This window comes from Pseudorca crassidens, chromosome 11 (genome assembly GCF_039906515.1).
Source record: "Pseudorca crassidens isolate mPseCra1 chromosome 11, mPseCra1.hap1, whole genome shotgun sequence".
In the NCBI taxonomy this organism is placed as follows: Eukaryota; Metazoa; Chordata; class Mammalia; order Artiodactyla; family Delphinidae; genus Pseudorca; species Pseudorca crassidens.
In genome coordinates, this window is record NC_090306.1 from 6395109 (window position 1) to 6419252 (window position 24144).

At 53.1% G+C, this 24144-nt stretch overlaps 1 protein-coding gene and 1 long non-coding RNA gene across 4 annotated transcripts in view; one reads left to right on the plus strand and one right to left on the minus strand.

Annotated features, from left to right (window-relative positions):
- LOC137201565 (uncharacterized) overlaps positions 1–24006 on the minus strand; it is a 30769-nt gene extending 6763 nt beyond the window's left edge. For all 3 annotated transcript variants that reach the window (XR_010932229.1, XR_010932228.1, XR_010932227.1), the window contains exon 1: positions 23638–24006. This is a non-coding gene — a long non-coding RNA (uncharacterized lncRNA). The remainder of the gene's footprint in view (positions 1–23637) is intronic.
- On the plus strand, positions 180–19901 carry CD4 (CD4 molecule). The gene is made up of 11 exons (XM_067698584.1): positions 180–189; positions 978–1042; positions 6438–6543; positions 6685–6849; positions 15307–15465; positions 15877–16110; positions 17090–17428; positions 18160–18360; positions 18934–19055; positions 19374–19441; positions 19737–19901. Exons 1-11 carry the CDS (start codon positions 180–182, stop codon positions 19765–19767), a joined length of 1500 nt encoding a protein of 499 aa, XP_067554685.1. The 3' UTR covers positions 19768–19901.
- Positions 24007–24144: the final 138 nt, after the last annotated feature.

Consider the following 24144-nt stretch of genomic DNA (forward strand, 5'->3'; position numbering starts at 1 on the left):
TGTAGCCTCCATCGACTCCCTGTTTATGGGTTTCTACACTTTTGTTGACTTCTTTGTGCATTTTTAGGAGTTTTGAACAATATGTCTAAAGGCACTTCCACTTTAATTAGCTTCAAAATGGTTAATGAAGCAGTTGAAAGGTAACATTCCCAGAAAGGGTTGAAACCGAGCTCTTCGGCATGGCGTGCTGTAAGAGTGACAGACACGTATTTTTAGGCCACGACATCGTTAGAAAAATTGGTTCTAAGGAATTGGTTTTAGGTGTCTCAGCTGCTCTGCAAAAGGAGGCTAGTGGGGATTAGAAAAAGATTTGCAGACCCTCCCTGGGCTTGGTGGGCGTGTGTGTGTGTGTGCGTGTGTGTGTGTGTGTGTGTGTGTGTGTGTGTGTGGTGGGGGAGCACGCAGGAGGTGATCCCCTCAAGTGGGATGCCCTGAGGACCCCAGCCTTCCACTTCCATGCCCTGGGTCCTTTCCTCTTTCCTGAGGCCTCCCTGGCCTCCAGCCCTGTTCCCTGGGTGTCCTCTGTCCTCCCTTCCTGGCTGGATTCTGGGCGAAGGGCCTCCCTCCCCACGGTCAGATTCCTCAAAATAGGCCCCATTCTCGCTAATTCAAAGATTTCACTCTGGGTGGGAGAGCTCTTCCTGAACGTCCTGCTCTTGTGGCGTGACTTTTTCGGGCTGCGAGGCTGAGGGTAGAACCTGATGGGGGAGGTCACGCACCTCATGTTCTGACAAACGATTTCTTGCGCTGTGTAGGCTCTGGGCTCGAACAAAATGGCCGCCCTCCTCACCTCAGATGAAAGGGTTCCCAGAGGACCAGGTCAGAGAGAACCCCGGGCTGTTTCCCTCTTTCAGCGTGGGGCCCCTTAAGTAGAAGAGGCCCCCCTGGGATACAAACTCCCCCCACCGACCGGTTTGGGGCAGAAGCCCCTCAGCCCTCGGGCCCTGATCCTGGCCACGGTGATGTCCGCCACGCAGTTGGAGACCGAGGGCCCGGCGCGCTGTCGACCCTCAGTGAGCGCTGGTTGAATGAACCACCTCTGGTGAGGGTGGGTGTCGGGGAGGAGCAGGCGGGGGCCTGGGTTTGTGGGCTCCGAGGCTGAGGACTGTTCTGCACCTTTCGGGGGATTGTGGTAGGAGGGGGGCTCCGCTCTCCCCACGTGGGCGGCAGAGGCAAAGGAGAGGATGGCGGAGGTTGCAGCCAGGGAACCACAAGGGTCCCTTAGAGGGACCGCGTCTCTAGGAAGTTAGTTCCTGTGAAGCCGGGGAGCAGCAGCACCCGGGCGCGTGCGGTGGAGGCCGCATCCCGCGGCGGGGCTGGAGGGGGCTGATGGGGGCCGTGGGGAGGAGATGAAAGCGCCTGCAGGACCACAGACCGGCGCTGCGGTGGGGATGCGCCCGCCTCCTCCCCCCCAGCCTCGCTCCTCAGCGCAGCCCGGGGCGGGGAGGCTCGGGGCGCCAAGGGTGTGCGGGGCCTCGCCACTCTGGCCTCTCCTCGCCTCTCTTTGGGTGTCCTGCTCAGAATTTGCTTCGCTTAACCTCTGCCCCTACCTTGTTTGTACGCCCCTGGGCTTTGTGTGTGATCGTGGACTGTGTGAAGTGCAGCTGTTGCTTTAATGAGCTGCTCTGGGTCTCTCCCTGCCGCCCTCTTTCCTACCCATCCTCTCGTCATCCTCCCTTGGGGCTTCTGTGTGTTTCTCTGAATCTGTCCTTTCCCTTCTCTCTTTTTTTTTTTTAATATTTATTAATTAATTAATTAATTTATTTTGGCTGCACTGGATCTTCATTGTGGCATGCGCGTGGGATCTAGTTCCCTGACCAGGGATTGAACCCAGGCCCCCTGCATTGGGAATGCGGAATCTTACCCACTGGACCGCCAGGGAAGTCCCTGTCCTTTTCCCTTTGTCCAGCCTGCAGCCATCTCCCCGGCATCCGCCCCTGGGCTCCAGGCTGTGTTCTGCAGGCTCCCTTCACATAGAGGCTTGTGGAAGCCTGCATCCCTGCCAGAGGCCTGGATGCCGGTTTCCAGGCCAGAAGGGCCTAGAGAGTAGTGGCAGCTGGAGAGAGGAGGGTTGCTAAAGGAGAAGAGGCAAGGGGCTCTTAAGGTGAGCCCAGGAGAGCCAGACTCACCTCCTGGTGTCTGAGGCACAGAGGAAGGGGGACACGGATGCAGGGAGTTGAAGGTGGAGGCATCAGTGTGGGGAAGCATAGGTGCAGGAATGCACAGATGTGAGCAGAGAAACGGGGGGAGAGAGGAGCCAGGGCCTCGGGGACCAGCGGGCCCTCCCAGCCGCTCTCAGGGGCTGTGGTGTACAGGATGCTACGGTACCGGGGCAGAGCGCCTCTGGGGAGGCTGAGGATGTGGAAATCAAAGGCCAGCTCTCTGAGGCAGCAGCAGAGGCCCCAGGCACCAAAGCAAACAGCGGCTGGAAACCCAGAACCTCCCCCATCAAGCTGAGGCCTGCAGTGGCAGCGCAGGGAGCTGGTGGCGAGAGGTGGCCCTTGCGCAGACCCCAGGATCACCGAGTGGGGAAGAAAGAATGACCACCACTTGGGGAGAGGCAAGAATGTTCCCAACCTTGCTCAGGCATCTAGGCTGACTTTGGACCCCAGGGAAGGGCTATCCCACATGCAGACTCCTTCACTCTCCGCTCATCAAGGACACGGTGAGTCTGGGGTGGCGGCCGTGGGACCCGCTCTCAGATGTCAGCGTGCCCTGCCCTACACTTTCACCCCAGCCTTCCCCTCTGTGCCTCCACGGCCTAGGCCAACTTGCAAAACAACTTCGCCCGTGACTAGCCTCCCTCTTCCTTTCCTGGAAACCTTCTTCATGACCTCTTCTCTTCCTATTTCCCTGGTTTAAAAGAATTCTATCCAGTTCCCACCGTGAGTTGGGCCCGGGATAGTTCCTCTTTCAGGCAGATGGGGAGGAGGCTGCCTGAAAGCAGATGAGGAGGAGGAGGGGGCTTTCCCCCTGCCCCCCAAACCTCACGAGGAGGACCAAGCCCTCAGCACCCATCTGAGTGCTACATCCTAATCATGGATCAGTGCCCAACAGGAAGCAGAATGCGTCTCAGATGGTTCAAGACCATCTGCAGAAAGAGGTGTGGACAGGGGCCCAACCAGCATGTGAGGAACCAGATACCAGTAGGAAGAGGCAGAGTCTTGAAGGGGAAAGGGCCAACCTGTTGTTTCTAGAACCCAGTGAGGGTTTGAGCTGTGGTTAGGGGGCCATCTGACAGGAGCTGCCGTTGCCAGGGGAGGGAGCGGGGAGAGAGGGAATACAGCCATTGCCAGAAAATATGCCCAGAGCCGGGAGAGAGTAAGGATAAAATACCCCCACCTCTCTCCCCGGCCCTCCCATCTCTTGTGGGTGCTTCCCAGCGGCCAACCCCAACCAGGAGTTGGAGCATGAGGGAGCCGGGGTGACGCGCTGTGTAGGGTGTGTAGCAGTCAGCCTCCTTGTGGAAAGCAGGGCAGAGAGGAAGGAGCATGCCTGGGGGGGTGCGCACAAGAACAGGCAGCGTGGACGGGATGATTGGGCTTCATCCAGACCAGGCTTGGGTGGGTACAGACCCTTCAATGACCCATTTTAGTAACAGAATTAACATGTTGAGTACAGAAAAAAGTGATCAGTGATTTCCCCTCTTCTGTTCAATTCAATTTGGTTTAAGTTACCCAAACACAACCCGAGACCTTTCTCTGTGCTCCAGCTGGTGCCAGTGGCGGCATTGCTGGCCGGACCATCACCTCTAACCCAGAGGAGATCAGGGTGGTGGAGGAGAGGTGGGAACCCAAGTCATTGCACCCGAAGGTAGAAGGTGGGATGTGCCCAAGGGGGTGTCAAGTTCAGAGTGGGAGGCTGTGGGAGTTCAGAGGGGGCAGATCATTGCAAAGGTGGTCTCGGGGGAGAGAAAGAGCAGCAGAGGGGGAGAGAAAAGTAGGTCTGGGTGCACAAACTCTGGGCCAGGTGCATGCCGGCACTGCCCCCAAGGCCGTCTATGCTCTGAGGCCCGCTTACAGCCTGGGCCTGGAGTTCAAAGACACTTTTCTTAAGTTGCAGTACAGTTGATTTACAACGTTGTGTTAGCTTCTGCTGCACAGCAAGGTGATTCAGGTACGTGTATATATATACATATGTACATTCTTTTTCATATTCTTTTCCATTATGGTTAATTACAGCATATTGAATATAGTTCCCTGTGTTACACGATAGGACCTTGTTGTTTTTCCATTCTGTATATAAGTTTGCATATGCTAATCCCAAACTCCCAGTCCAGCCCTCCTCCACCCCGCTCGCTGGAAGGCACTCGAGCCTGCCCCTGCCTGCCTTCGAGGCACTGTCTGGTGGCCTTCCTTTAGTCTCTACTTCCTCCATGTCATCTGTCTTGTCCCGTTACCACATCAAGCCTCCTAAAGCTCTACAAAGACCACTCACATCTCTGCTCAGAAAAACAGCAGCGACTCCCAGTGGCCTGCAGAGCCGAGTCCTCACCCTCTAGCCTGCCTCTGAAGATTCAAGGTCAGGTTCCACGCCCCCTCCCATGTCACCCCCCACTACTTCCCTCCACAGCCCCCTGACCTTGCACGTGGCAGTGGGATGCCCCTCCCCTTTCTTTTCCAGCTAGCTCAGGGCTTTCAGACTTGAGCCGTCCATCAGTCGCCCAGAGGTTTGTGAAAACACAGGCGGCTGGACACACCCCCAGCTTCTGATTCAGCAGTTCTGGGGTGGACCTTTCTCACATGTTCTCAGGTATCAGCTGCTGCTGATGACCTCTGACCACACACTGAGAATCACTGCTCCAACCCAGTGCCGCCCATTCCTTGAGGCCTGTTCAGAGCCTTTCTGCGACCCCCTCCTCCACAGCCTTGTCTGTCTTCCAAGCCCACAGAAACTCTGAAACATCATCTTTCTCCTTGTCCCACTCAGAGACCTCGTAGGGTTGGTCTGACAGTGAGCAGGGAATCGCCCTCTGCTCTTTCTCTGGCCGCATCACTCACACTGAATCAGGCCCCAAGTCCTGGCAGTTTTATTTTATTTTTTAAATATTTATTTATTTATTTATTTTGGCTGTGCCTGGTCTTAGTTGCAGCATGCGGATCTTTAGTTGCGGCATGCAGACTTCTTAGTTGTGGCATGCATGCGGGATCTAGTTCCCAGACCAGGGATCAAACCTGGGCCCCCTGCATTGGGAGCGTGGAGTCTTACCCACTGGACCACCAGGGAAGTCCCAGTCCTGGGAGTTTTAATTCAGAGCTCCTCCCTCAAGTCCGTCTCTCTGAGTTCAGGCCTCATCTTGTCTCATCAGGATTCTTTTTTTTTTTTTAACATCTTTATTGGAGTTAAATGATGCTTTACGATGGTGTGTTAGTTTCTGCTTTATAACAAAGTGGATCTGTTATACATATACATATGTTCCCGTATCTCTTCCCTCTTGCATCTCCCTCCCTCCCACCCTCCCTATCCCACCCCTCTAGGTGGTCACAAAGCACCGAGCTGATCTCCCTGTGCTATGCGGCTGCTTCCCACTAGCTATCGATTTTACGTTTGGTAGTGTATATATGTCCATGCCTCTCTCACTTTGTCACAGCTTACCCTTCCCTCCCCGTATCCTCAAGTCCATTCTCTAGTAGGTCTGTGTCTTTATTCCTGTCTTACCCCTAGGTTCTTCACGACATTTTTTTTCTTAGATTCCATATATATGTGTTAGCATACGGTATTTGTCTTTCTCTTTCTGACTTACTTCACTTTGTATGACAGACTGTAGGTCCATCCACCTCACTACAAATAGCTCAATTTCGTTTCTTTTCATGGCTGAGTAATATTCCATTGTATATATGTGCCACATCTTCTTTATCCGTTCATCCAATGATGGACACTTAGGTTGTTTCCATCTCCTGGCTATTGTAAATAGAGCTGCAGTGAACATTGGGGTGCATGTGTCTGTTTGAATTATGGTTTTCTCAGGGTATATGCCCAGTAGTGGGATTGCTGGGTCATATGGTAGTTCTAGTTGTAGTTTGGAGTTTTCTCACCAGGATTCTTGAAATCCTGCCTCCAGTGTTTGACCTCCTCCAGCTCATTGTTTGCTCAACAGCTGAAGGCATCTATCTTGTAAATCTACTCCTGTCCTTCTCTAAGTAAATCTCCCTAGCGCCCAGGGTCGAGTCCCAGCCTCCCAGTATGGCACTCAAGGACCTTCATGACCTGGCTTGGCTCCCTGGTCCTAGTCCCAATTTACCACCTGCTCCGAGAATCCGTTTCTGGTCCCACCTGGCAGAGAACCCACCCCCGGTCTGGGTACAGCATGTGTGGCACGTCCAGTGGGTGTCTTGTTTAGAGATCTGCACGTCTAGGTCCTGGCCTGGCTGTCCAGGTCCTGAAGGGGTCCCAGGCCAGGTGAACGCCTGCTGACTGATGACTGGTGTCTCCCCCAGGCCCTGCCTTTCCTTTGGGGGAAGGCCCAGGTCCCTGCCTGCCTCAGCAAAGCCACAATGGACCCCGGAACCTCTCTTAGGCACCTGTTCCTGGTGCTGCAACTGGGTGAGTGCTCAGACTTGGAGTCTGGGTGCAGGTGGCCTGGGAGGAGGGGCTGATTGGGAAATGCAGTGTGTGTGTGGGGCGGTTAAGGCGGAGGCAGCGCAGCCACACCCTTGAAGCCTGACCCCCTGTTTTTCCACCTAGTGATGCTCCCAGCCGGCACTCAGGGGAAGAAAGTGGTGCTGGGTAAGGCAGGAGAACTCGCAGAGCTGCCCTGCAAGGCTTCCCAGAATAAGAGCCTGTTCTTCAGCTGGAAAAATTCTTACCAGACCAAGATTCTGGGGCGTCACGGCTACTTCTGGCACAAAGGTAGGCTGGCCCCACTCCCCGTTCAGAGAGGAAAGCCCCAGGGATTGAACACCCCTGGTGTCAGAGCCCAGCTCCTAGGAAACTCTGGGATCCTGGAGGTTCCAGCTGAGAGTCTCAGGGACCCTCCAAGTGCAGAGCCTCCCTCTGCCAGCTGCTGGTGGGCTGGGGAATGGCTTCTGGTGGTCTATTATAATTTCATTATGTTAATGGATATTAGAAAAATAACTATCATATAAAACCCATGATTTCACGAATATTGTTGCTGCAGATCCATGACCATACTTGGTTTACTTTCATTAAAAACAATAGAATGGGGGCTTCCCTGGTGGCGCAGTAGTTGAGAGTCCACCTGCCGATGCAGGGGACACGGGTTCGTGCCCCGGTCCGGGAGGATCCCACATGCCACGGAGCGGCTGGGCCTGTGAGCCATGGCCGCTGAGCCTGCGCGTCCGGAGCCTGTGCTCCGCAACGGGAGAGGCCACAACAGTGAGAGGCCCGCGTACCGCAAAAAAAAAAAAAAAAAGAGAGGAACCATGCATGTAGAAGCATATATATATATATAGGTTCCCCTCTCTTCTTACATAAAATCAATTTATCATATATGGGTGTATATTATATGTATATATATATATGGAGAGAGAGAGAGAGAGAGAGAGAGAGAGAGAGAGAGAGAGGCTATATGTTAATTAAGTAATTAGATAATGTTCTAGGTGCTGGGGATATAATATAGTAAAGAACAAAAGAGACATTCAGGCAATGAGCACACCATAACAATGCCCCTGGTTCTAACCTTGGGTTTTTTTTTTTTCTTAAAATTATGCAGGTATTTTGAAGATTGTTCTGTATTCAATATGTGTGTGCACCTATCTGTATCTGCATATATCTGTCCCTCTCTATATATTTCTACCTCATTTCTTTTCTGTGACTGCATAGTTCTTTTGTATAATTATACCATGATTTATTTGACTAATCCCATATTGTTCGACACTTAGGCTATTTTCATTTTACTGCTCTCACAAAAAAGAATTCTTCAGTGAGTCAAACCTGGTATCTTTGGAAACGTACAAATGTCTCTGTAGGATGAATTCCTAGAAGTGAAATCTGTGGGCCAGGTCAGCTTGCTCTTTAGATATCTTTTTATTATACAAATTTTGCTGAAATGGCATCTGCTATAGTAAGATGCAACTGTATATCAGTGTGCACTTTTCAATATGTTACTTCCTTTATGTAAATTTTATTGATGTTAACTGTTTTTTCCTCCAGATTTTTAAAGTATTACGTGCTCATTATAGAATATTTGGCAAATGCAGAAAAGAATAAGGAAGAAAATCAAATGCACACATAATTCTACCACTCAGAGATATCTGTTGTTAACATTTTCATTTACTTCCTTCTGATCTTTGTTTAGTGTGGAAAATATATATTATTTACATAGATGATATCATACTATACATACTTTTTATCCTACTCCCTCAGAACATTATATCATGATGGGACAATCAATTATTAGGCTAATTTTTTAAAGTAATCTGTCAATGTTTACTAAATACAAAGTTCTAAAATCTTTTTACCTAGTAATAGCTATTCTGGAAAATCTATTTTTTAAATAGTTTTATTTTATTTATTTATTTGGCCATGCCACGCGGTTTGCGGGATCTTAGTTCCCCAACCAGGGTTTGAATCCCCACCCTTGGCAGTGAAAGTGCGGAGTCCTATCCACTGGACCGCCAGGGAATTCCCTGGAAAATCTATTTGACAGAAATAAAATCAGGAATATTTCATGAAACCTGTGCAAGGATGTTGTTATAAGCATTGCTTATAATATGAAAGCACAGAATTCAAACTGAAAACCCATCAATGATGAAAGGGTTAAACTATGGTACAACTGTGGGAAACTATGCAGATAATAAAAAACAAGGGCTTTCCAGAAAATTGAGTAGACATACATATTAGTCTGCTTGGGCTGCCATAACAAAATACCATGGTCTGGGTGACTCAAACAAGAGAAACACATATTCTCACAGTTCTGGAGGCTGGATGTCCTGAGATCAGGGTGCCAGCACGGTTGGGTTCTTTTATTTATTTATTTATTTATTTATCATTTTTGGCTGCGTTGGGTCTTCATTGCTACGTGCAGACTTTCTCTAGTTGCGGCGAGTGGGGGCTATGCTTCATTGTGGTGCGCAGGCTTCTCATTGCAGTGGCTTCTCTTGTTGCGGAGCATGGGCTCTAGAGTGCAGGCTTCAGTAGTTGTGGCTCACGGGCTCTAGAGTGCAGGCTTAGTAGTTGTGCCACACGGGCTTAGTTGCTCTGCCACATGTGGGATCTTCCTGGACTAGGGCTCAAACCCATGTCCCCTGCATTGGCAGGCAGATTTTTAACCACTGCGCCACCAGGGAAGCCCCATGGTCGGGTTCTTAAGAGAGCTCTCTTCCTGGCTTGCAGACGGCCACCTACTTGCTCTGTCCTCACATGGCAGAGAGAGAGAGAGGGCTCTCTGGGGTCTCTTCTTATGAGGGCACTAATCCCTCCAGGAAGACCCCACCCTCATGGCCTCATATAAATCTAATTACCTCCCTATCTCCCAATATCACCACATTGAGTGTTAGGGCTTCTACATATGAATTTTGGGGGAACACAATTCAGTCCATAGTAACATACTCTTCACTCTTCCTCTCACGAAATACAAATGAAAATCTAGACATTGCATATAGAACTAACGTAAGAAGATTCTGAAAGGTGTTGAGAAGAGAGCAGACCGGTAGGGACCTCAGGGCCTGAAGAACAACAGGTTGGCGAGTTTTCTTTTTGCCTCGAATACCCCAGTCTTGGAGCTGAAGAAGCCGGCAACCTGGAAGCTCTGATGGGCACAGACGAAAATAAGCCTCACAGAAGCCTGCTCTCTTTAGTCAAAGGACCAGGAAAGGAGCAACCCAGCAAGACAAAAAACTTCAATATAACGACTGCTCTACTTCAACCAAACACCAGAGGAAAACTGTGACCCCGCACCCTCCCATGCCAACAAAGGCTGAATGGGAGCTTAAACTTCCACACACCCCCACCCAGGCTGTGTAGGCACCCAACACCTCCATTGAGATGGGATCAGAGAATGCAAAGTAGAGAATGGGGCTGTGCATCCCCCCCAGCCAGTGAGAAGGCTCCTCCACCCCCTGTAAAGTCAGTGGAGATCACAGGAAGATCCTGGACTTCCACCCCACCCAGCAGTCAGGAGGCACCCCACCCTGCTGGGGTGGTGTCAGAAGAGGTCTAGTGGAGAGTCAAGACCTTTACCATCACCCTGTAGTAACCAGGATCTATGGAGACCACATGGGGAACTGGAACTTCCCCACGTGGGGAACTGGAACTTCCACCCCTGACCAGTTATGAGGAGCATCCCCCTCTATCACAGTGGAGAGTGAGAGGAGAACCTAGATTTCTTCCTCTACCTGGCAGTAATAAGAACGGTATAAAAGAAAGCCAGTTAAAAAGGAAGGTTTAAATAAGATCCAGAATCTCATAACATAACACTCAAATGTCCAGGTTCCAAGTGAAAATCACTCTTGATACTAAGAACCAGAAACATCTCAAACTGGATGAAAAAAAGAACCAACAGATGCCCACACTGAGATGAAAGAGAGGATAGAATTATCTGACAAATACTTTAAAGCAGCCATGATAAAAAGTTCTTCAGCAAACAATTACAAATATGCTTGAAACAAATGAAAACCAGAAAGCTTCAGCAAAGAAACAGAGGATGTTGGAAATTTCCTGCTGGTCCAGTGGTTAGAACTTGGTGCTTTACTGCTGGGGCCCAGGTTTGATCCCTAGTTGGGGAACTAAAATTCCACAAGCTGCACAGCCTGGCCAAAAAAAAAGGGTAATATAAAAAGAACCAAATGGAAATTTTAGAATGGAAAAATATAACCAAAATACAAGGGATCAATGAATGAGCCCAACAGCACATTGGGGTGGGGGGGACAGAGGAAAGAATCAGTGAACTGCAAGATAGAACAATAGAAATTACACAATCTGAACAACAGAGAGAAAATAGAGTGGAAAAAATGAACAAAGCCATAGGGACTTGTGGGACTCTAACAAAAGATGTAATATTTGTGTCAATGAGTGAAGGAGAAGGGAAAGAAAATTGAACTGAAAAAGTACTGGAAAAAATAGTGGCTGAAAAATTTGCAAATTTGGCAAGAGATATTAACCTATAGATTCAAGAAGTTGAGCAAAACCTAAGCAGGATAAACCTAAAGAAATCCACATCAAGACACTTCTTAGGGCTTCCCGGGTGGCGCAGTGGTTAAGAATCCTCCTGCCAGTGCAGGGGACACAGGTTCGAGCCCTGGTCCAGGAGGATCCCACATGCCGTGGAGCAACTAAGCCTGTATACCACAACTACTGAGTCTGTGCTCTAGAACCCGTGAGCCACAACTACTGAGCCTGAGTGCCACAACTACTGAAGCCCGCGTGCCTAGAGCCCATGCTCTGCAACAAAGAGAAGCCACTGCAATGAGAAGCCCACGCACTGCAATGAAGAGTAGCCCTGGTCACCGCAACTAGAGAAAGCCCGCACACAGCAACAAAGACCCAATGCAGCCAAAAATAAAATTAAAAAATAAAATAAATTTTAAAAAAACATCATAATTAAACTTCTAAAAACTAAAGACAGGGCTTCCCTGGTGGCACAGTGGTTGACAGTCCGCCTGCCGATGCAGGGGACACGGGTTCATGCCCCTGCTCGGGAAGATCCCACATGCCGCGGAGCGGCTGGGCCCGTGAGCCATGGCCGCTGAGCCTGCGCGTCCGGAGCCTGTGCTCCGCAACGGGAGAGGCCACAACAGTGAGAGGCCCGCGTACCGCAAAAAAAAAAAAAAAAAAAGTTGGTATATACTGCAAGATCACTTCCAGAAAGGTTCTAGCCATTTACAATAAGTCTAGATAATAATGTCACTGTGTGCCTATCTTACCAGCACCCTTGCTGACACTGAATAGTAATATTTAAAACTTTTTTTTTTGGCTAATTTGATGGTTGAAAAATATATCATTGTTGGTTTAATTTGCATTTCTATGATCGCCTGTGAGATTGAAACATATGTACTCCCTTCTAAACGTTCTTACCTCTTTTGTGTTGACGTTTTTGTTCTGTTACCATGATTTGAATTTCCTTCAGAACAGCTCCCCTTCCCGGCTTCCTGATCTCTGACCACGGCAGCATCACTCTCCTGACTCCCCCAGTTTCTGAACCATAGAGCCAATTTTTTTTTTTCCCCTACTTCAGTCCCTGATTTCCCATCAGTCACTGCTTATGGCCATTCCTTCCCGTGGAAGTGTTTTTCTGTTTCATCTTCTTTGTTCTCATGGGAACTCCACCCTCATTAGCCAAGGCCACATACCCCTCCCCTGGATTACAGTGGAAGCTTCCTGGCAATTCTCTCTGCTACCAGTCTCTCCTACTTCAATTCTCTTCCTCCTGCAGCAGTACCGGCTCCCAAAGCAATGCTTTGCGTGTTTCACTCCCTAGTCCATTAGGCTAAGCCTGGAAGCCTCTGCCTGACATTCTTCCCCTCAGCATCGCTTGCTGCAGCTCCCCAGCTAGAAACCTCACATCCAGGTGTTTTCCTCACTGCTTTTTTTTTTTTTTTTTTTTGCGGTACGCGGGCCTCTCACTGTTGTGGCCTCTCCCATTGCAGAGCACAGGCTCCGGACGCGCAGGCTCAGCAGCCATGGCTCACGGGCCCAGCCGCTCCGCGGCATGTGGGATCTTCCCGGACTGGGGCATGAACCCATGTCCCCTGAATCGGCAGGCGGACTCCCAACCACTGCGCCACCAGGGAAGCCCCTTCCTCACTGCTTTGAGGTGGTTGCCTGTGCAGCTTTCCTGGAGCTTTTCCCCCTTCCTAGATGTCCTTGCTGCAACCCTTTCCTCTAGCTCACCGCCTGAACTTCTTTTAAGGCTTGGTTCAGTACTGGTCTCCTCCATGAATTGATCCCAGATGCACTGATAACCTTTGACCTTTCACAAAGTAGAATCACTTTTACAAGGTATGGAACAGTCCGGACAAGGGGGTCATGACGAGGCTCGGAAGACGTTTTAAAAGGGAAGCAAGGAGGAAAAGTTATTTTAGGGAAAGGGTGTTACACTTCATTTGGAACCAATTGCGTTTTGGGTGATGGCAGGACATCCAGATAAAGTCATCCCTTGGGCCACTGGAAACGTGGGCCCAGGATGTAGGCGAGAGGCTGGGGCTGGGGGTCATCTGCAGAGCCGACAGGGGATGCAGTGGAATTGAGAATGTCTACAGAAACGGGGAAGAGGATCCAGGAGAGAGTCCGGAGTAGCACCTAAATGTAGACAGCAGAATAGGAGTCCAAGGGGAAGAAAAGGGAAGGGTGCTCAGATATGGAGGAGAGAATCGAAAGAAGTGACACGGGGGCAGAACCAGAGGAGGCTACCCCTTCAAGAAGTTTGGTAGATTGTAAAAGGAATGTAGTAGGATTTCAGAAAAATTGGGGAGCTAACCAGCACACGGATCCAGGGGAGAGAGCAGGCAGGGTAGGGACTCCTGCAGGACAAATGAAAGGGGAGGTGGGCAGAGCTGGAGGAAAATCGGGGGTGGGTGTGAGCCCAGGGCTACAGATTATCTGGAAAGGTCTCCTGGAGAGGGTGGCCCTGAGCAGAGGGAAGGGGCTGTGGGGTCTGGAAGAGGCAAGAAGGGAGAATGACGGCTGACTTGACAGTACGTCTCCCACACCAAGGCCAAAATGGGGAGAGGGCCAGGGGGTTGAGGGTGGGAGCTTTATCTCAGCCGCCTTCACCCCATCCCTGCAAATATGCATTCTAAGTAAAAGCCTGTGTCTTCGCTATGCAAATTTAGCTGCTAAAGCCCTTCATTGTAATGAAGTTCTGGGGCTGCTGCTGCACATAGAAAATAGTTAGCTAAAGAGAAGAGCTTCCTCTGGGTGCTGGTTGTTCTGATGAGGAGACTGGAGGAGGCCGCATGTCCGTGCTTGCAGAACTTTCCAGAGACAGTACTGCACAGTGTACCCAACAGCCTGAATCTTAATCCTGGCTCCACCACTTACTGATGTCAAAATTCAAAAGGTAGGGCTTCCGTGGTGGCGCAGTGGTTGAGAGTCCGCCTGCCGATGCAGGGGACGCGGGTTCGTGCCCCGGTCCGGGAAGATCCCACATGCCGCGGAGCGGCTGGGCCCGTGAGCCATGGCCGCTGAGCCTGTGCTACACAACGGGAGAGGCCACAACAGTGAGAGGCCCGCGTACCACAATAAAATAAAAAATAAAATAAAATAAAATAAAATAAATTCAAAAGGTAGAAAAGGGCATAAAGTGAAAAGCCCTCCCACACCTGTCTCATGGGGATGCACTTCCTCTCCCTAGGGACTACTAAGGCGACCAGTTCCTTACATTCACCTCTAGAAATATTTGTTCATATACCAGGCAGGATAGGTAGCTAGAGAGACAGATAGATAGATGGATAGATAGATATAGATAGATAGATGTTAAATAACTTTCCCCCTCCTTTTCAAGCAATGGTAGCCTGCTTAATATCTTGCTTTTTTCAGTTAATGATGTTTCTTAGATATTATTCCATCTCAGAATAGAAAGATCCTTCTCCTTCTTCTCTTATAGCATTCCACTGAATGGGTGAACTCTTAATTTATTTAACCTCTCCTTCCTTGATGAACATTTAGTTCTGTATGTGCATTTGTAATTCTGGTAGACATTACAAATTACCTTCCAGGGGAAGGGATAAATTGGGAGATTAAGACTGACATATACACACTACTGTATATAAAATAGATAACTAATAAGGACCTACCGTATAGCACAGGGAACTCTTCTCAATTCTCTGTAATGACCTGTATGAAATAAGAATTTTAAAAAGAGTGGACGTATGTATATGCAGAACTGATTCACTTTGCTGTACAGCAGAAACTAACACATTTAAAATCAACTCTACGCCAATAAAAATTTTAAAAACGAAAACGAAAACAAAACAAATTACCTTCCAAAGAAATTGTACTGGTTTCTGTTTCTGCCGATAACGTGTTAGCAAGAGTTTGGGCAACTACTTAATTTCTCTGAGCCTCACTTTCCTTATTTGCAAGATAAGCAAAACAGTACCTATTTCTCAGAACTGTTGTGAAGATTACTTGAGATGATGCATGTAAAGTGTTTGGCATGTAGGAGTTGGTGCTCTCTAAATGAAGGTAAGATTTTATATTTTGGGTTAGTGAGATGTTGTCCTGGCCTGGTTAAAGAATGTGTTGGGACCTCCTCGCCAGTCTGGGGTTCTCAGATTAGGACCCGAGGCAGATTCTGCTGGAAATGAGCAACTCAGATCAGCAGAGTTGTGGGCACCGCCCTCGCCAGGGGGTGCCGTGCCTCCAGGGTACCCCAACCTCCTCAATACAGTGGCATTCTACTCCCAGGTGCCTCCAACCTGAACTCTCGAGTCGAATCAAAAATAAACCTGTGGGACCAAGGATCCTTTCCTCTGGTCATCAAGGATCTTGAAGTACCTGACTCGGGGACTTACATCTGCGAAGTGGAGGACAAGAAGATCGAGGTGGAATTGCAGGTGTTCAGACGTGAGTGGGGCAGCCTGGGATGAGGACACCTCCAGCCGATCTCCCTTCCTCCTTGACTCCCATCCCTGTACCCAAACCAGGACCTGAGCTGGTGGCATTTCAACAGTCCAGAGACTGATCAGACAGGCCGCTGCATCTCCTCAGCCCCTCCTCAGGTCTTGGGTCAGGCAGGGGGAGTCGAAGAGACCTAGGGGTGGGGGTGAGGGGAATGGAAAGGCAGGAGACAGAGGAAGGACTGAGAGAGACAAGGAGAGGGGGAGGGGAGAGGGAAACGCTGCCTTGGGCTGGGGATGGGCAGAAGGGAGATGCTGGGATGGGGGTAACAGAGAGACACCCTTGGTCTCCTGGCTTCTTCCCTTCTCCTTGAAGATGGTGCGTGTGTGTGACACAACTGGCCTGCTCCCCCCACAGTGACTGCCAGCTCGGACACCCGCTTGCTGCTGGGACAGAGCCTGACCCTGACCTTGGAAGGCCCCTCTGGTAGTAACCCTTCAGTGCAATGGAAAGGTCCAGGGAATAAAAGGAAGAATGAGGCCAAGAGTCTGTCACTGCCCCAGGTGGGGCTGCAGGACAGTGGCACCTGGACATGTACCGTCTCCCAGGCCCAGCAGACGCTGGTGTTCAACAAGCACATCCTGGTGCTGGGTAAGAGGCGCTCCCCTCCTCCGCAGGCCCCCTGGCCTGACAGACGGTCCCTCTGCTCTCGCTGCTGCTCCAGTTCTGGGTCTGCCCTGGGGGACATACTGGGCCCTCTCTTCCTCAAGCTTCTCATTTACAGCCACGCCTCAGGGTAGTGGACATGGGAGAAGGAAGGGACAGGGGATGTGAGGACGTGAGGGACCCCAGAGACCCAGGAGGAAACCCCAAAGGAGGGCTGTCAAGGGCGTCTATGTTCTCCGTTGCCTCAGCTCCCCCCTCCCACCAAGTTGGCAAAGCCACTAATTCAGGGACACTCAGAGCAGCGAGCCAGTCCTGATGAAATCTGACATCGCAAATTTGATGCCTCCTGAGCTAGGCTTTGGGAGGGAAAAGAGAGCCCAGAAGGCAGGCACCACCCCAGATCCTGTCCTCCAGGTGCTTACGGGACACACAGTAGGGTGTGCGGTGGTGAAGTGTGTGGACTCTGGTTGAAATCCTGGCTCTGGCTTAACCGTGTGGCCTTGGGCAAGTTACTGAACCTCTCTGTGCCTTGGTTTCTGCATCTGTAAAACAGGGATGGTCTAGCCTACCTTGTCGTGTTATGGGCAGAAGTGACGTACGGAATGCACTTAGAACAGCACCTGGCACGTAGTCAGCCAGGATTTGCTCTTATCTTGTGAAGGGTGATAACTTATGTACCCAAGTGGTGCAGGCCAAATGGCCTCTGTGCTCTAGGATCCTGAGGAGGGAGAGGCCCCTTGTGGCTGGGCTGTTCTAGGAGGGCTTCTAGGGGGAGGGGGTGCTGCCGTGGGACCTCCCTGGGGTGCAGAGCTGAGAGAGGAGAGGAGAGGTAGATGGGAGTTTAAGCGCCTGAATGGCAGCCTGGGTGTTTGGACTCACCTGGTCTCCTCCCGTCTCCCCCCACCACGTGCCTACCCGCCGCGTGCCTGCGTATGGACCCGGGTTCTCTCCCGTCCCCCTCCAGCCTTCCAGGAGGTCTCCAGCACAGTCTATGCAAAGGAGGGGGAGCAGATGAACTTTTCCTTCCCACTCACATTCGGAGATGAAAATCTGAGCGGGGAGCTGAGTTGGCTGCAGGCAAAGGGGAATTCCTCCCCCGAGTCCTGGATCACCTTCACATTGAACAACGGGAAGGTGACTGTGGGAAAGGCTCGCAAGGACCTCAAGCTCCGCATGAGTAAGGCGCTCCCCCTCCACCTGACTCTGCCCCAGGCCTTGCCTCAGTACGCAGGTTCTGGAAACCTGACCCTGAATCTCACCAAGGGGAAGTTGTATCAGGAAGTGAAGCTCGTGGTGATGAGAGGTGAGGAGATAGGCTGAGAAGGTGAGGGCGGGGTGGGGCTGGAGGGACCTGGCCCTGGGACCCTCCAAGGCAGGACAGGCCCCCAGAGGGATGCCTAGGCCCTGGCTGCCTGATGGAGCCAATCAAGGGCTGGTTTTGAACTGAGGTTGCAATCCTCTGTCCGTCCCTGACATCCAAGAGCCGGCCTAAGGTGGCCTCCACTAGAATTCCCAGGGGTCCTCCCTGAGAACCAGGCTCTAGTTCTGCCTCTGCCTGACCCTCTGTGACCCCTCTGTGGCTCGGCTTTCTCCTAAAGAGGGTAACAGTACGACAGTGATGGTGACAAGGTCAGACGCCACACTGAGTTCTCCCCATCCTTATCTCCTTGATCATCATAACAACTTCACAAATAATAACGGCTAATATTTGATGCTTTGTACCTGCCGGGCCCCAGTCAAGCGCTCTACATGTATTTCTCCATTTAATTTTTGTCTGGGGCTCAGGTGGGTAAGTAACTTGTTCAGAGACTCACAGATAGTAAGCAGTGGGGCTGGGGTTCAAATCTAAGACTGTTGGACCTCAAAAACCCTGTTTCCTCCATCATAACTGCATGAAAATGTGCTCTGAGAGGCTAAAAGAGGAATGCCAATGTAAAGTATCATTTTCATTGTCCTACGAATCGCTTTAGAGCATGGAGGTGCTGGGAACCCAGAGGTCCAGGCTCCCAGTCTCAGGCTCTTGTCCCTCTGCAGTGACTAAGTCCCCAAACAGTTTGACCTGTGAGGTGCTGGGACCCACGTCCCCCGGGCTGACACTGAGCTTGAAGAAGGAGAACCAGAGTATGAGGGTCTCAGATCAGCAGAAGCTGGTGACGGTGCTGGGCCCTGAAGCAGGCATGTGGCAGTGTCTACTGAGCGACAAGGGCAAAGTCCTGCTGGAATCCAAGGTCAAGAGTGAGTGAGAGTCCCGATTTCGTGGCCTAACCCCGAGCCCCGACCTCCTCCACCGTGGGACCCTCCCAAAGCTGGTGGAGACCACCCAGCCTCCCAGTTGCTCTGAGATGGGTGGGTTATAGGTATGGTGCCTGGACACAGGGGTGATGAGGTGAAGTGGGGTGTGGTCCTGGGCTCTTGTAGTCCTACAAGTTCCCATCTCCCTAAGGTCTACAGCCCAGGCATGGGGTCTACCTGACCAAGAGCCCCCCTCCCTGGCTCCTCTTCAAACCCAGACAGAGAGACACACACACACATACACACATTCATGCGCACGGCACATGGCGTGGACCGCCGCTTCTAGCTCCCCAGGGTACAGTGCAGTGTCTAAACCTTAAAACCCCTTCCCCAGCCTTTCCCTTCCAGCCCTGGGGGCCCCTGAGGGCCCCGTGCACCCTGCCCCGCTCTCCCAGCCCAAGGATCAGACCCAAGTGTGGCAGGGCAATGAGGCCCTCCCTCCTCGGGCCCCCCTGCTGCGTGCCCTGTGCCTGAGTGCAGCGGGCAGGGAGCTGAGCACAGCTCTCTCTCTTGCAGTTTTGCCCCCGGTGCTCGCCCGCGCCTGGCCGAAGCTTCTGGCTGTGGTGCTGGGGGGGGTCGCCAGTCTTCTGCTTCTCACTGGATTTTGCATCTTCTCTGCTAAATACTGGCACCGCAGGGTGAGTGAGCCTCCCCAGACGCCCTCGTTCCCCCGCGGGGCACTTGTGCACCTGAGGCCTGTGCGGCAACAAGGATACCCTGTGTCGGTGACCTGCTTCTGCTCTGGCTCCCTCGGCCCGCTGCTCAGCAGCCTCACTGCCAGCTGGGCCCCGTCCCAGATCCCACGCGGAGGGAGAGACAGGAAGGCGCAGAGTTAATTCTGGGACAGATGGCCTCAGCCACAGTCACTGCCTCTCCCCTCCCACGCCCCCCTCCAAGGGGCAGCTCCCTTTCAGAGGCCTGGGACCCTCACGACTCCTCTCTTTCTCCCTGGACAGCGCCGGGCACAGCGGACATCTCAGATCAAGAGACTCCTCAGTGAGAAGAAGACCTGCCACTGCTCGCAGTAACTAGGGGGCAGAGAGGGAAGGGGGGAGAAGAGAGGGAAGGGAGGGGAGGAAGAGAAGAGGAGAGGGGGGCTAGAGGGAGGTGGGAGAGGAGAGAAGCAGGCAGGGATGGCCCAGGAGGTAGTAGCTGGCGGGAGGTGGAGGACGGCGAGGTGAGGGGCAGGGGGCCTGCGATGTGTCCGGAGGCCATCACTGAGCTGGAAGGGAAAAGCAGGGTCTGGGAGCCAGGGAGGGCCTGGAAAGCAAGGAGCTGGGGAGGAACAGACACGCTCCTCTTATTCTTCGTCCCTCCAGCCGGCTCCAGAAGACATGTAGTCTCACCTGAGGCCCCAGCCAGGAGGAGCTTCCCATCTGCAGCCTCCCCAGCTGGCTCCCCCTGCATTTCCTGTTGGTCTCCTGGGCCTGCGGACCAGATGAATGTAGCCGGCACAGCGCCTCTGTCCGCCTCCTGCCCTCCCCGTCCAGTGGGCCTTGGGTCCGCTCTACCAGAGGCTTGCTCACACCCCCTCTTCCCCGTTTCCTTTTCACTCAAACCCTAGCCCTTCTTTGCTGATTTCTTCTCGACCCTCTCCCTCACTGCTCACTTGCATCTCAGGGGAGCACGTGGGACCGGCCCTGCCTGCCCTGGAGGGTGAGGCTGGGTGTCTGAAGCACGAAGCACAGGGCTGTCACTGTTCGGGAGAGGACCCTGGGACCAGAGAAGGCAGGGACTAGCCCAAGGTCACACAGCCTGTCAAGGACGGGTCCAGATCCAAAGGCTCCTGACTGCCAGCCTGTGCTGCTCCATTCTGCCTGCGTCTTACCCTGTGTTAGCAGAACCACAGACTTACATCCCGACCTGAGCACAGACCAGCGCCCTGGGCACACTCGTGCGCAGATACAGTTCCTTACCACCCAAGCAGCGTGGCGCTGTCTACAAATCAGTTTCACATCCTTAGTCTATCTGAACCTCATGAAAATCCTACAAGACTGGTAGTGACAGGACCAAGATTATTATCTCCAGTTTATAGACCAGAAATGGAATGCAGAGAGGTCAGGTGATTGCCTAGGTTCACACGGCTAGTACGTGGGCTAGCCCAGGTCTCTTGACCTCTAGGTCCACTGCTCTCTCTTGAACACAGGGACAAATACCACACAGATCTCTGCAGTTGGCTGGTCATAGATGCCCGGTACTACCTTGGATTCCCTTCACCGCAGGGAGGTTGCCTCAGAGAGTTCAGGGCCTCCCTGCTGAGGATCCCTCCTTCATCTCAGCAGAATCCTATTACCAGAGGACAAAACCTGTAGTTCTCCTAATCAGGGCACAGGCTGGAGCACAGTGACCCGCCACGCACCCTATCAGAACCTTCTAGAAGGTGAGCTTTGCCAGGGGGACAGGGTGGGGAGCTGGCCAGACAGTGAACCCTCTGAGGGTACCTCTGGGCCTCAGAGATACCCACTGGGCCTCAGTCTCCCTGCCCCATACCCCCCTTCATCCCTCCCCCAAATGATTCAGGAGACAAGAAAATTGGGTTTACAAGCTTTCTTCTTCCTCCTCTTCTTTTTTTTTTTTTTTTTTTTTTGTGGTACGCGGGCCTCTCACTGTTGTGGCCTCTCCCGTTGCGGAGCACAGGCTCCGGATGCGCAGGCTCAGCGGCCATGGCTCACGGGCCCAGCCGCTCCGCGGCATGTGGGATCTTCCCGGACCGGGGCACGAACCCATGTCCCCTGCATCGGCAGGCGGACTCTCAACCACTGCGCCACCACGGAAACCCCTTCCTCCTCTTCTTGATCCATTTCTCTCAGGATCCCCAGCCTCCTCTGCCTCTCCTCCCTTCCCTTTCTCACCATGTCCCGCAGTCCCTACCCTTTCCCCCTTCTCCTTTCCCTTCAGCTTGCCGCCTCTTCCAGGAAGAACACCCGGTTGTCTCCAGGGCTCCCCATGGCTTGCTTTGTATTCCTGCCCACTCCCCACCCCTGCCTCCCTGAGCTGACAGAAAAATCCAAGAGACTGACTTTAAGGAAGATGCTCTTCTTCATTTGTGTGTGTGTGTGTGTGTGTGTGTGTGTGTGTGTGTGAGAGAGAGAGAGAGAGAGAGAGAGAGAGAGATGGCTCTTTTCTGGGGACCTGGAATCTTCTGATCTGTGGGGTCAGACCCAGAGGAGAGGTTGCCAGGCTTGCCCCAGGAAGGAGACGAAGGTTCCCTGGGGAGGGAAAAATCCTCTGGAGGCCGATTACCCACCTCCCCACCCCAGAGGGCCCTGAGTGTGCGGGTGTGTGATACACTGAAGGGGAGAAACTGCAGGGGCTGTGTGTGCCCTGCACGTGAAAAACTGTGATGTGTGCGGGAGAATTGTGTGTGTCGCCCACACAAGTGTGAATTTGTGCTCCAGGAGGGGGAAGCGGTGTGTATTGGTGGGGTGCTTTCTTTCAGCCTGTGTACCCCGCATCCCGCAAGCAGCCCCAGCGTCCTCACCAGCGCCCCTCACTCGGCAGCCTCCAGCACATGCCCGCGTGAGCTACGCCCGGGCACAGCCCTTACAGATACACACAGTGACACACGTGTCCAACTCCCCGAGCAACACCAGCTGCCTCATCGAGCTTGAGTTCGTGTTGAAAACCGGGTGGGGTGGGGGCAGGACACGATCCAGTTCTCCAATGAAGCCGGTTCCCCGCCGTCCTCCTCGCTCCCTCCCTCCTGGCGCCTTCTTCGCCCCTCCCCCTCCAAGTCCCCACCGTCCGGTCCCCCGCCCCGCGCTCGCCCCCGCCCCTCAAGGCTCGCCTCCGTCCCGACCCGGGGCTGCGGCGGCAGGACCCCGGGAGAGAGGGGCTCGGGGGGACGTAGGGGGCCGAACGGAGAGGCTGGGACGGGCGGGAGGAGGGAGGCCCGGAGGGAGGAGGGAGGAGGGAGGAGGGCGGCGAGCTGGAGCCGGCAGGCGGCGGGAGCCGGGGAGAGCCGCGTCGGGAGTGCTGTCTCCATGGCAGTGCTGGGCGCAGCCCGAGGTAAGGCGACCCCGGCCCTGTCCCCCGTGGTCCCCTCCCCTCTCCCCCTGCCGCCTCCTCTCCCCCTCGGGCCGGCCCCTCCTCCCCAGCCACCTGCTGTTTCTGCCCTGGAGACCGCGGTGGGTGGCCCGCAGGAGGGAGGAGCCGCCTGACCTTTTACCCGTTTACCCCGAAGGGCGAGGGACCCCTTTCCGCCCTGGAGTCCCCCGGACCCCCTCCCACCTTCCTCTGATCTCTCTCCGTCCTTCACCTCCTCTCTCTGCCCTTCACATCCTTCCTGCCTCCCTCCCTCTCCCAGTCCCCAGCTCTTTCTTCCCGAGCCCACCCTCTGGGCCTGGGTGGGTGTGGATGGGAAGGGGTCCAAGGCTGGAGGGGAGATGGGGGGCGCTCCTGACCGATTCCCTCCATCTCCCTCTAGCTGGCCATTGCCATGGCAACTAGGGTGTACTGGGCTCCGAGGGAAGACAAAGGTGGGGGAGGGACTAGAACCTCTTGGGGAGGGCAAGGGTCTAAGGGTCTGCTACAGGAAACAGACCCTACCACTGATGTGCCCCATTTTTACCTCGCTTACCCCAAAGCCATTATGCCCATCCTTCCTGCCTCCACTCTCTTCAGGCTTTCAACCGAGTTCCTCTGAACCCCCTCCCCAGGGCTCGATGAAGCTCAGAGTCACCAAATTCAGAACATCCTCCTTCCCATCAGAGGGAAACTGAGGCTCAGGACAGGGGAGGAAAGAGTGGGGGTCTATGAGGTGGAGGGAGTCTGAACCTTATTGAACACTGGGCTTTTCTTCTCAGCCTCCCTATTCCCTGCTCCCTCCCTCCATCCCCCCCTCACCTCCCCCCAAAGCCTCCTCTCCAGGGGTCTCTTGGCTTTTCCTTCTATTTTCAAATACTATCACTTTGCCCCCTCTCTCCTTCTCTTCTGTTCAAACTCTCCTCCTTCCCCCTAGTTTCCCCCTCTTTCCTTTTCTGGATGCTTCTGATGTCAGTGGTTCCCCTGTCTTCGGGTTCCCTGCCACCCCCCACCCCACCCCACCCCACCCCCGCCTCGGTCCCAGCCTCCTTTCTCCCATCTTCCCAGATACCCGGTGAGTGGGCGGGTGATGCAGGCTTGGGGAGATGGAACTGAGCACCTGGACCCCTGGACCCAGGAGCCTGGAAGGTTGGGGAATGACTGTAATACCATATCCCAGTTTCCAGTGAGTCTTACCTCTGCCATGGTAGCTCTGAGGAGAGATTCAGGGATGTGAAGACAGCGGTTGAGGAGTGCTGAGCAGGGGACAGAAAGAGGGACCCAGGAGGGCCAGAAGCAGGAAAAATGGCTGACGAAGGATGGGAGACAGGAGGTCAGAATACCTTCTCTCCTGGAGGTCTGGAAAGCAGGGCTCTCATCCGTGTGGGGTGTTAGAGTGACCGTCTGCTTTAAGGCAGGAGAATGTTCTGGGTGACCCCATGACCCCTAGTAACCAGTCATTTCTATCATTTCAAGAGAAGGGAGCCTTGGGTACCAGCTGGAGACCAGCCTAGACCCCACCTTTGCTCCGCCCCTTCCACACCTCATCTCTCCCTTGCAGGGTGTCCAGGCGGCTGAGCCCCGCCCCCATGCCCCTTGAGGCATCCGGAGGACCCCTGACTGGCCTAGCACCAGAGGCAGAAGACAGCTGGAAGTCCTGACATGGGGACCAGGGCTTCCCAGCCAGCCTCCTAGTTGGGAAAG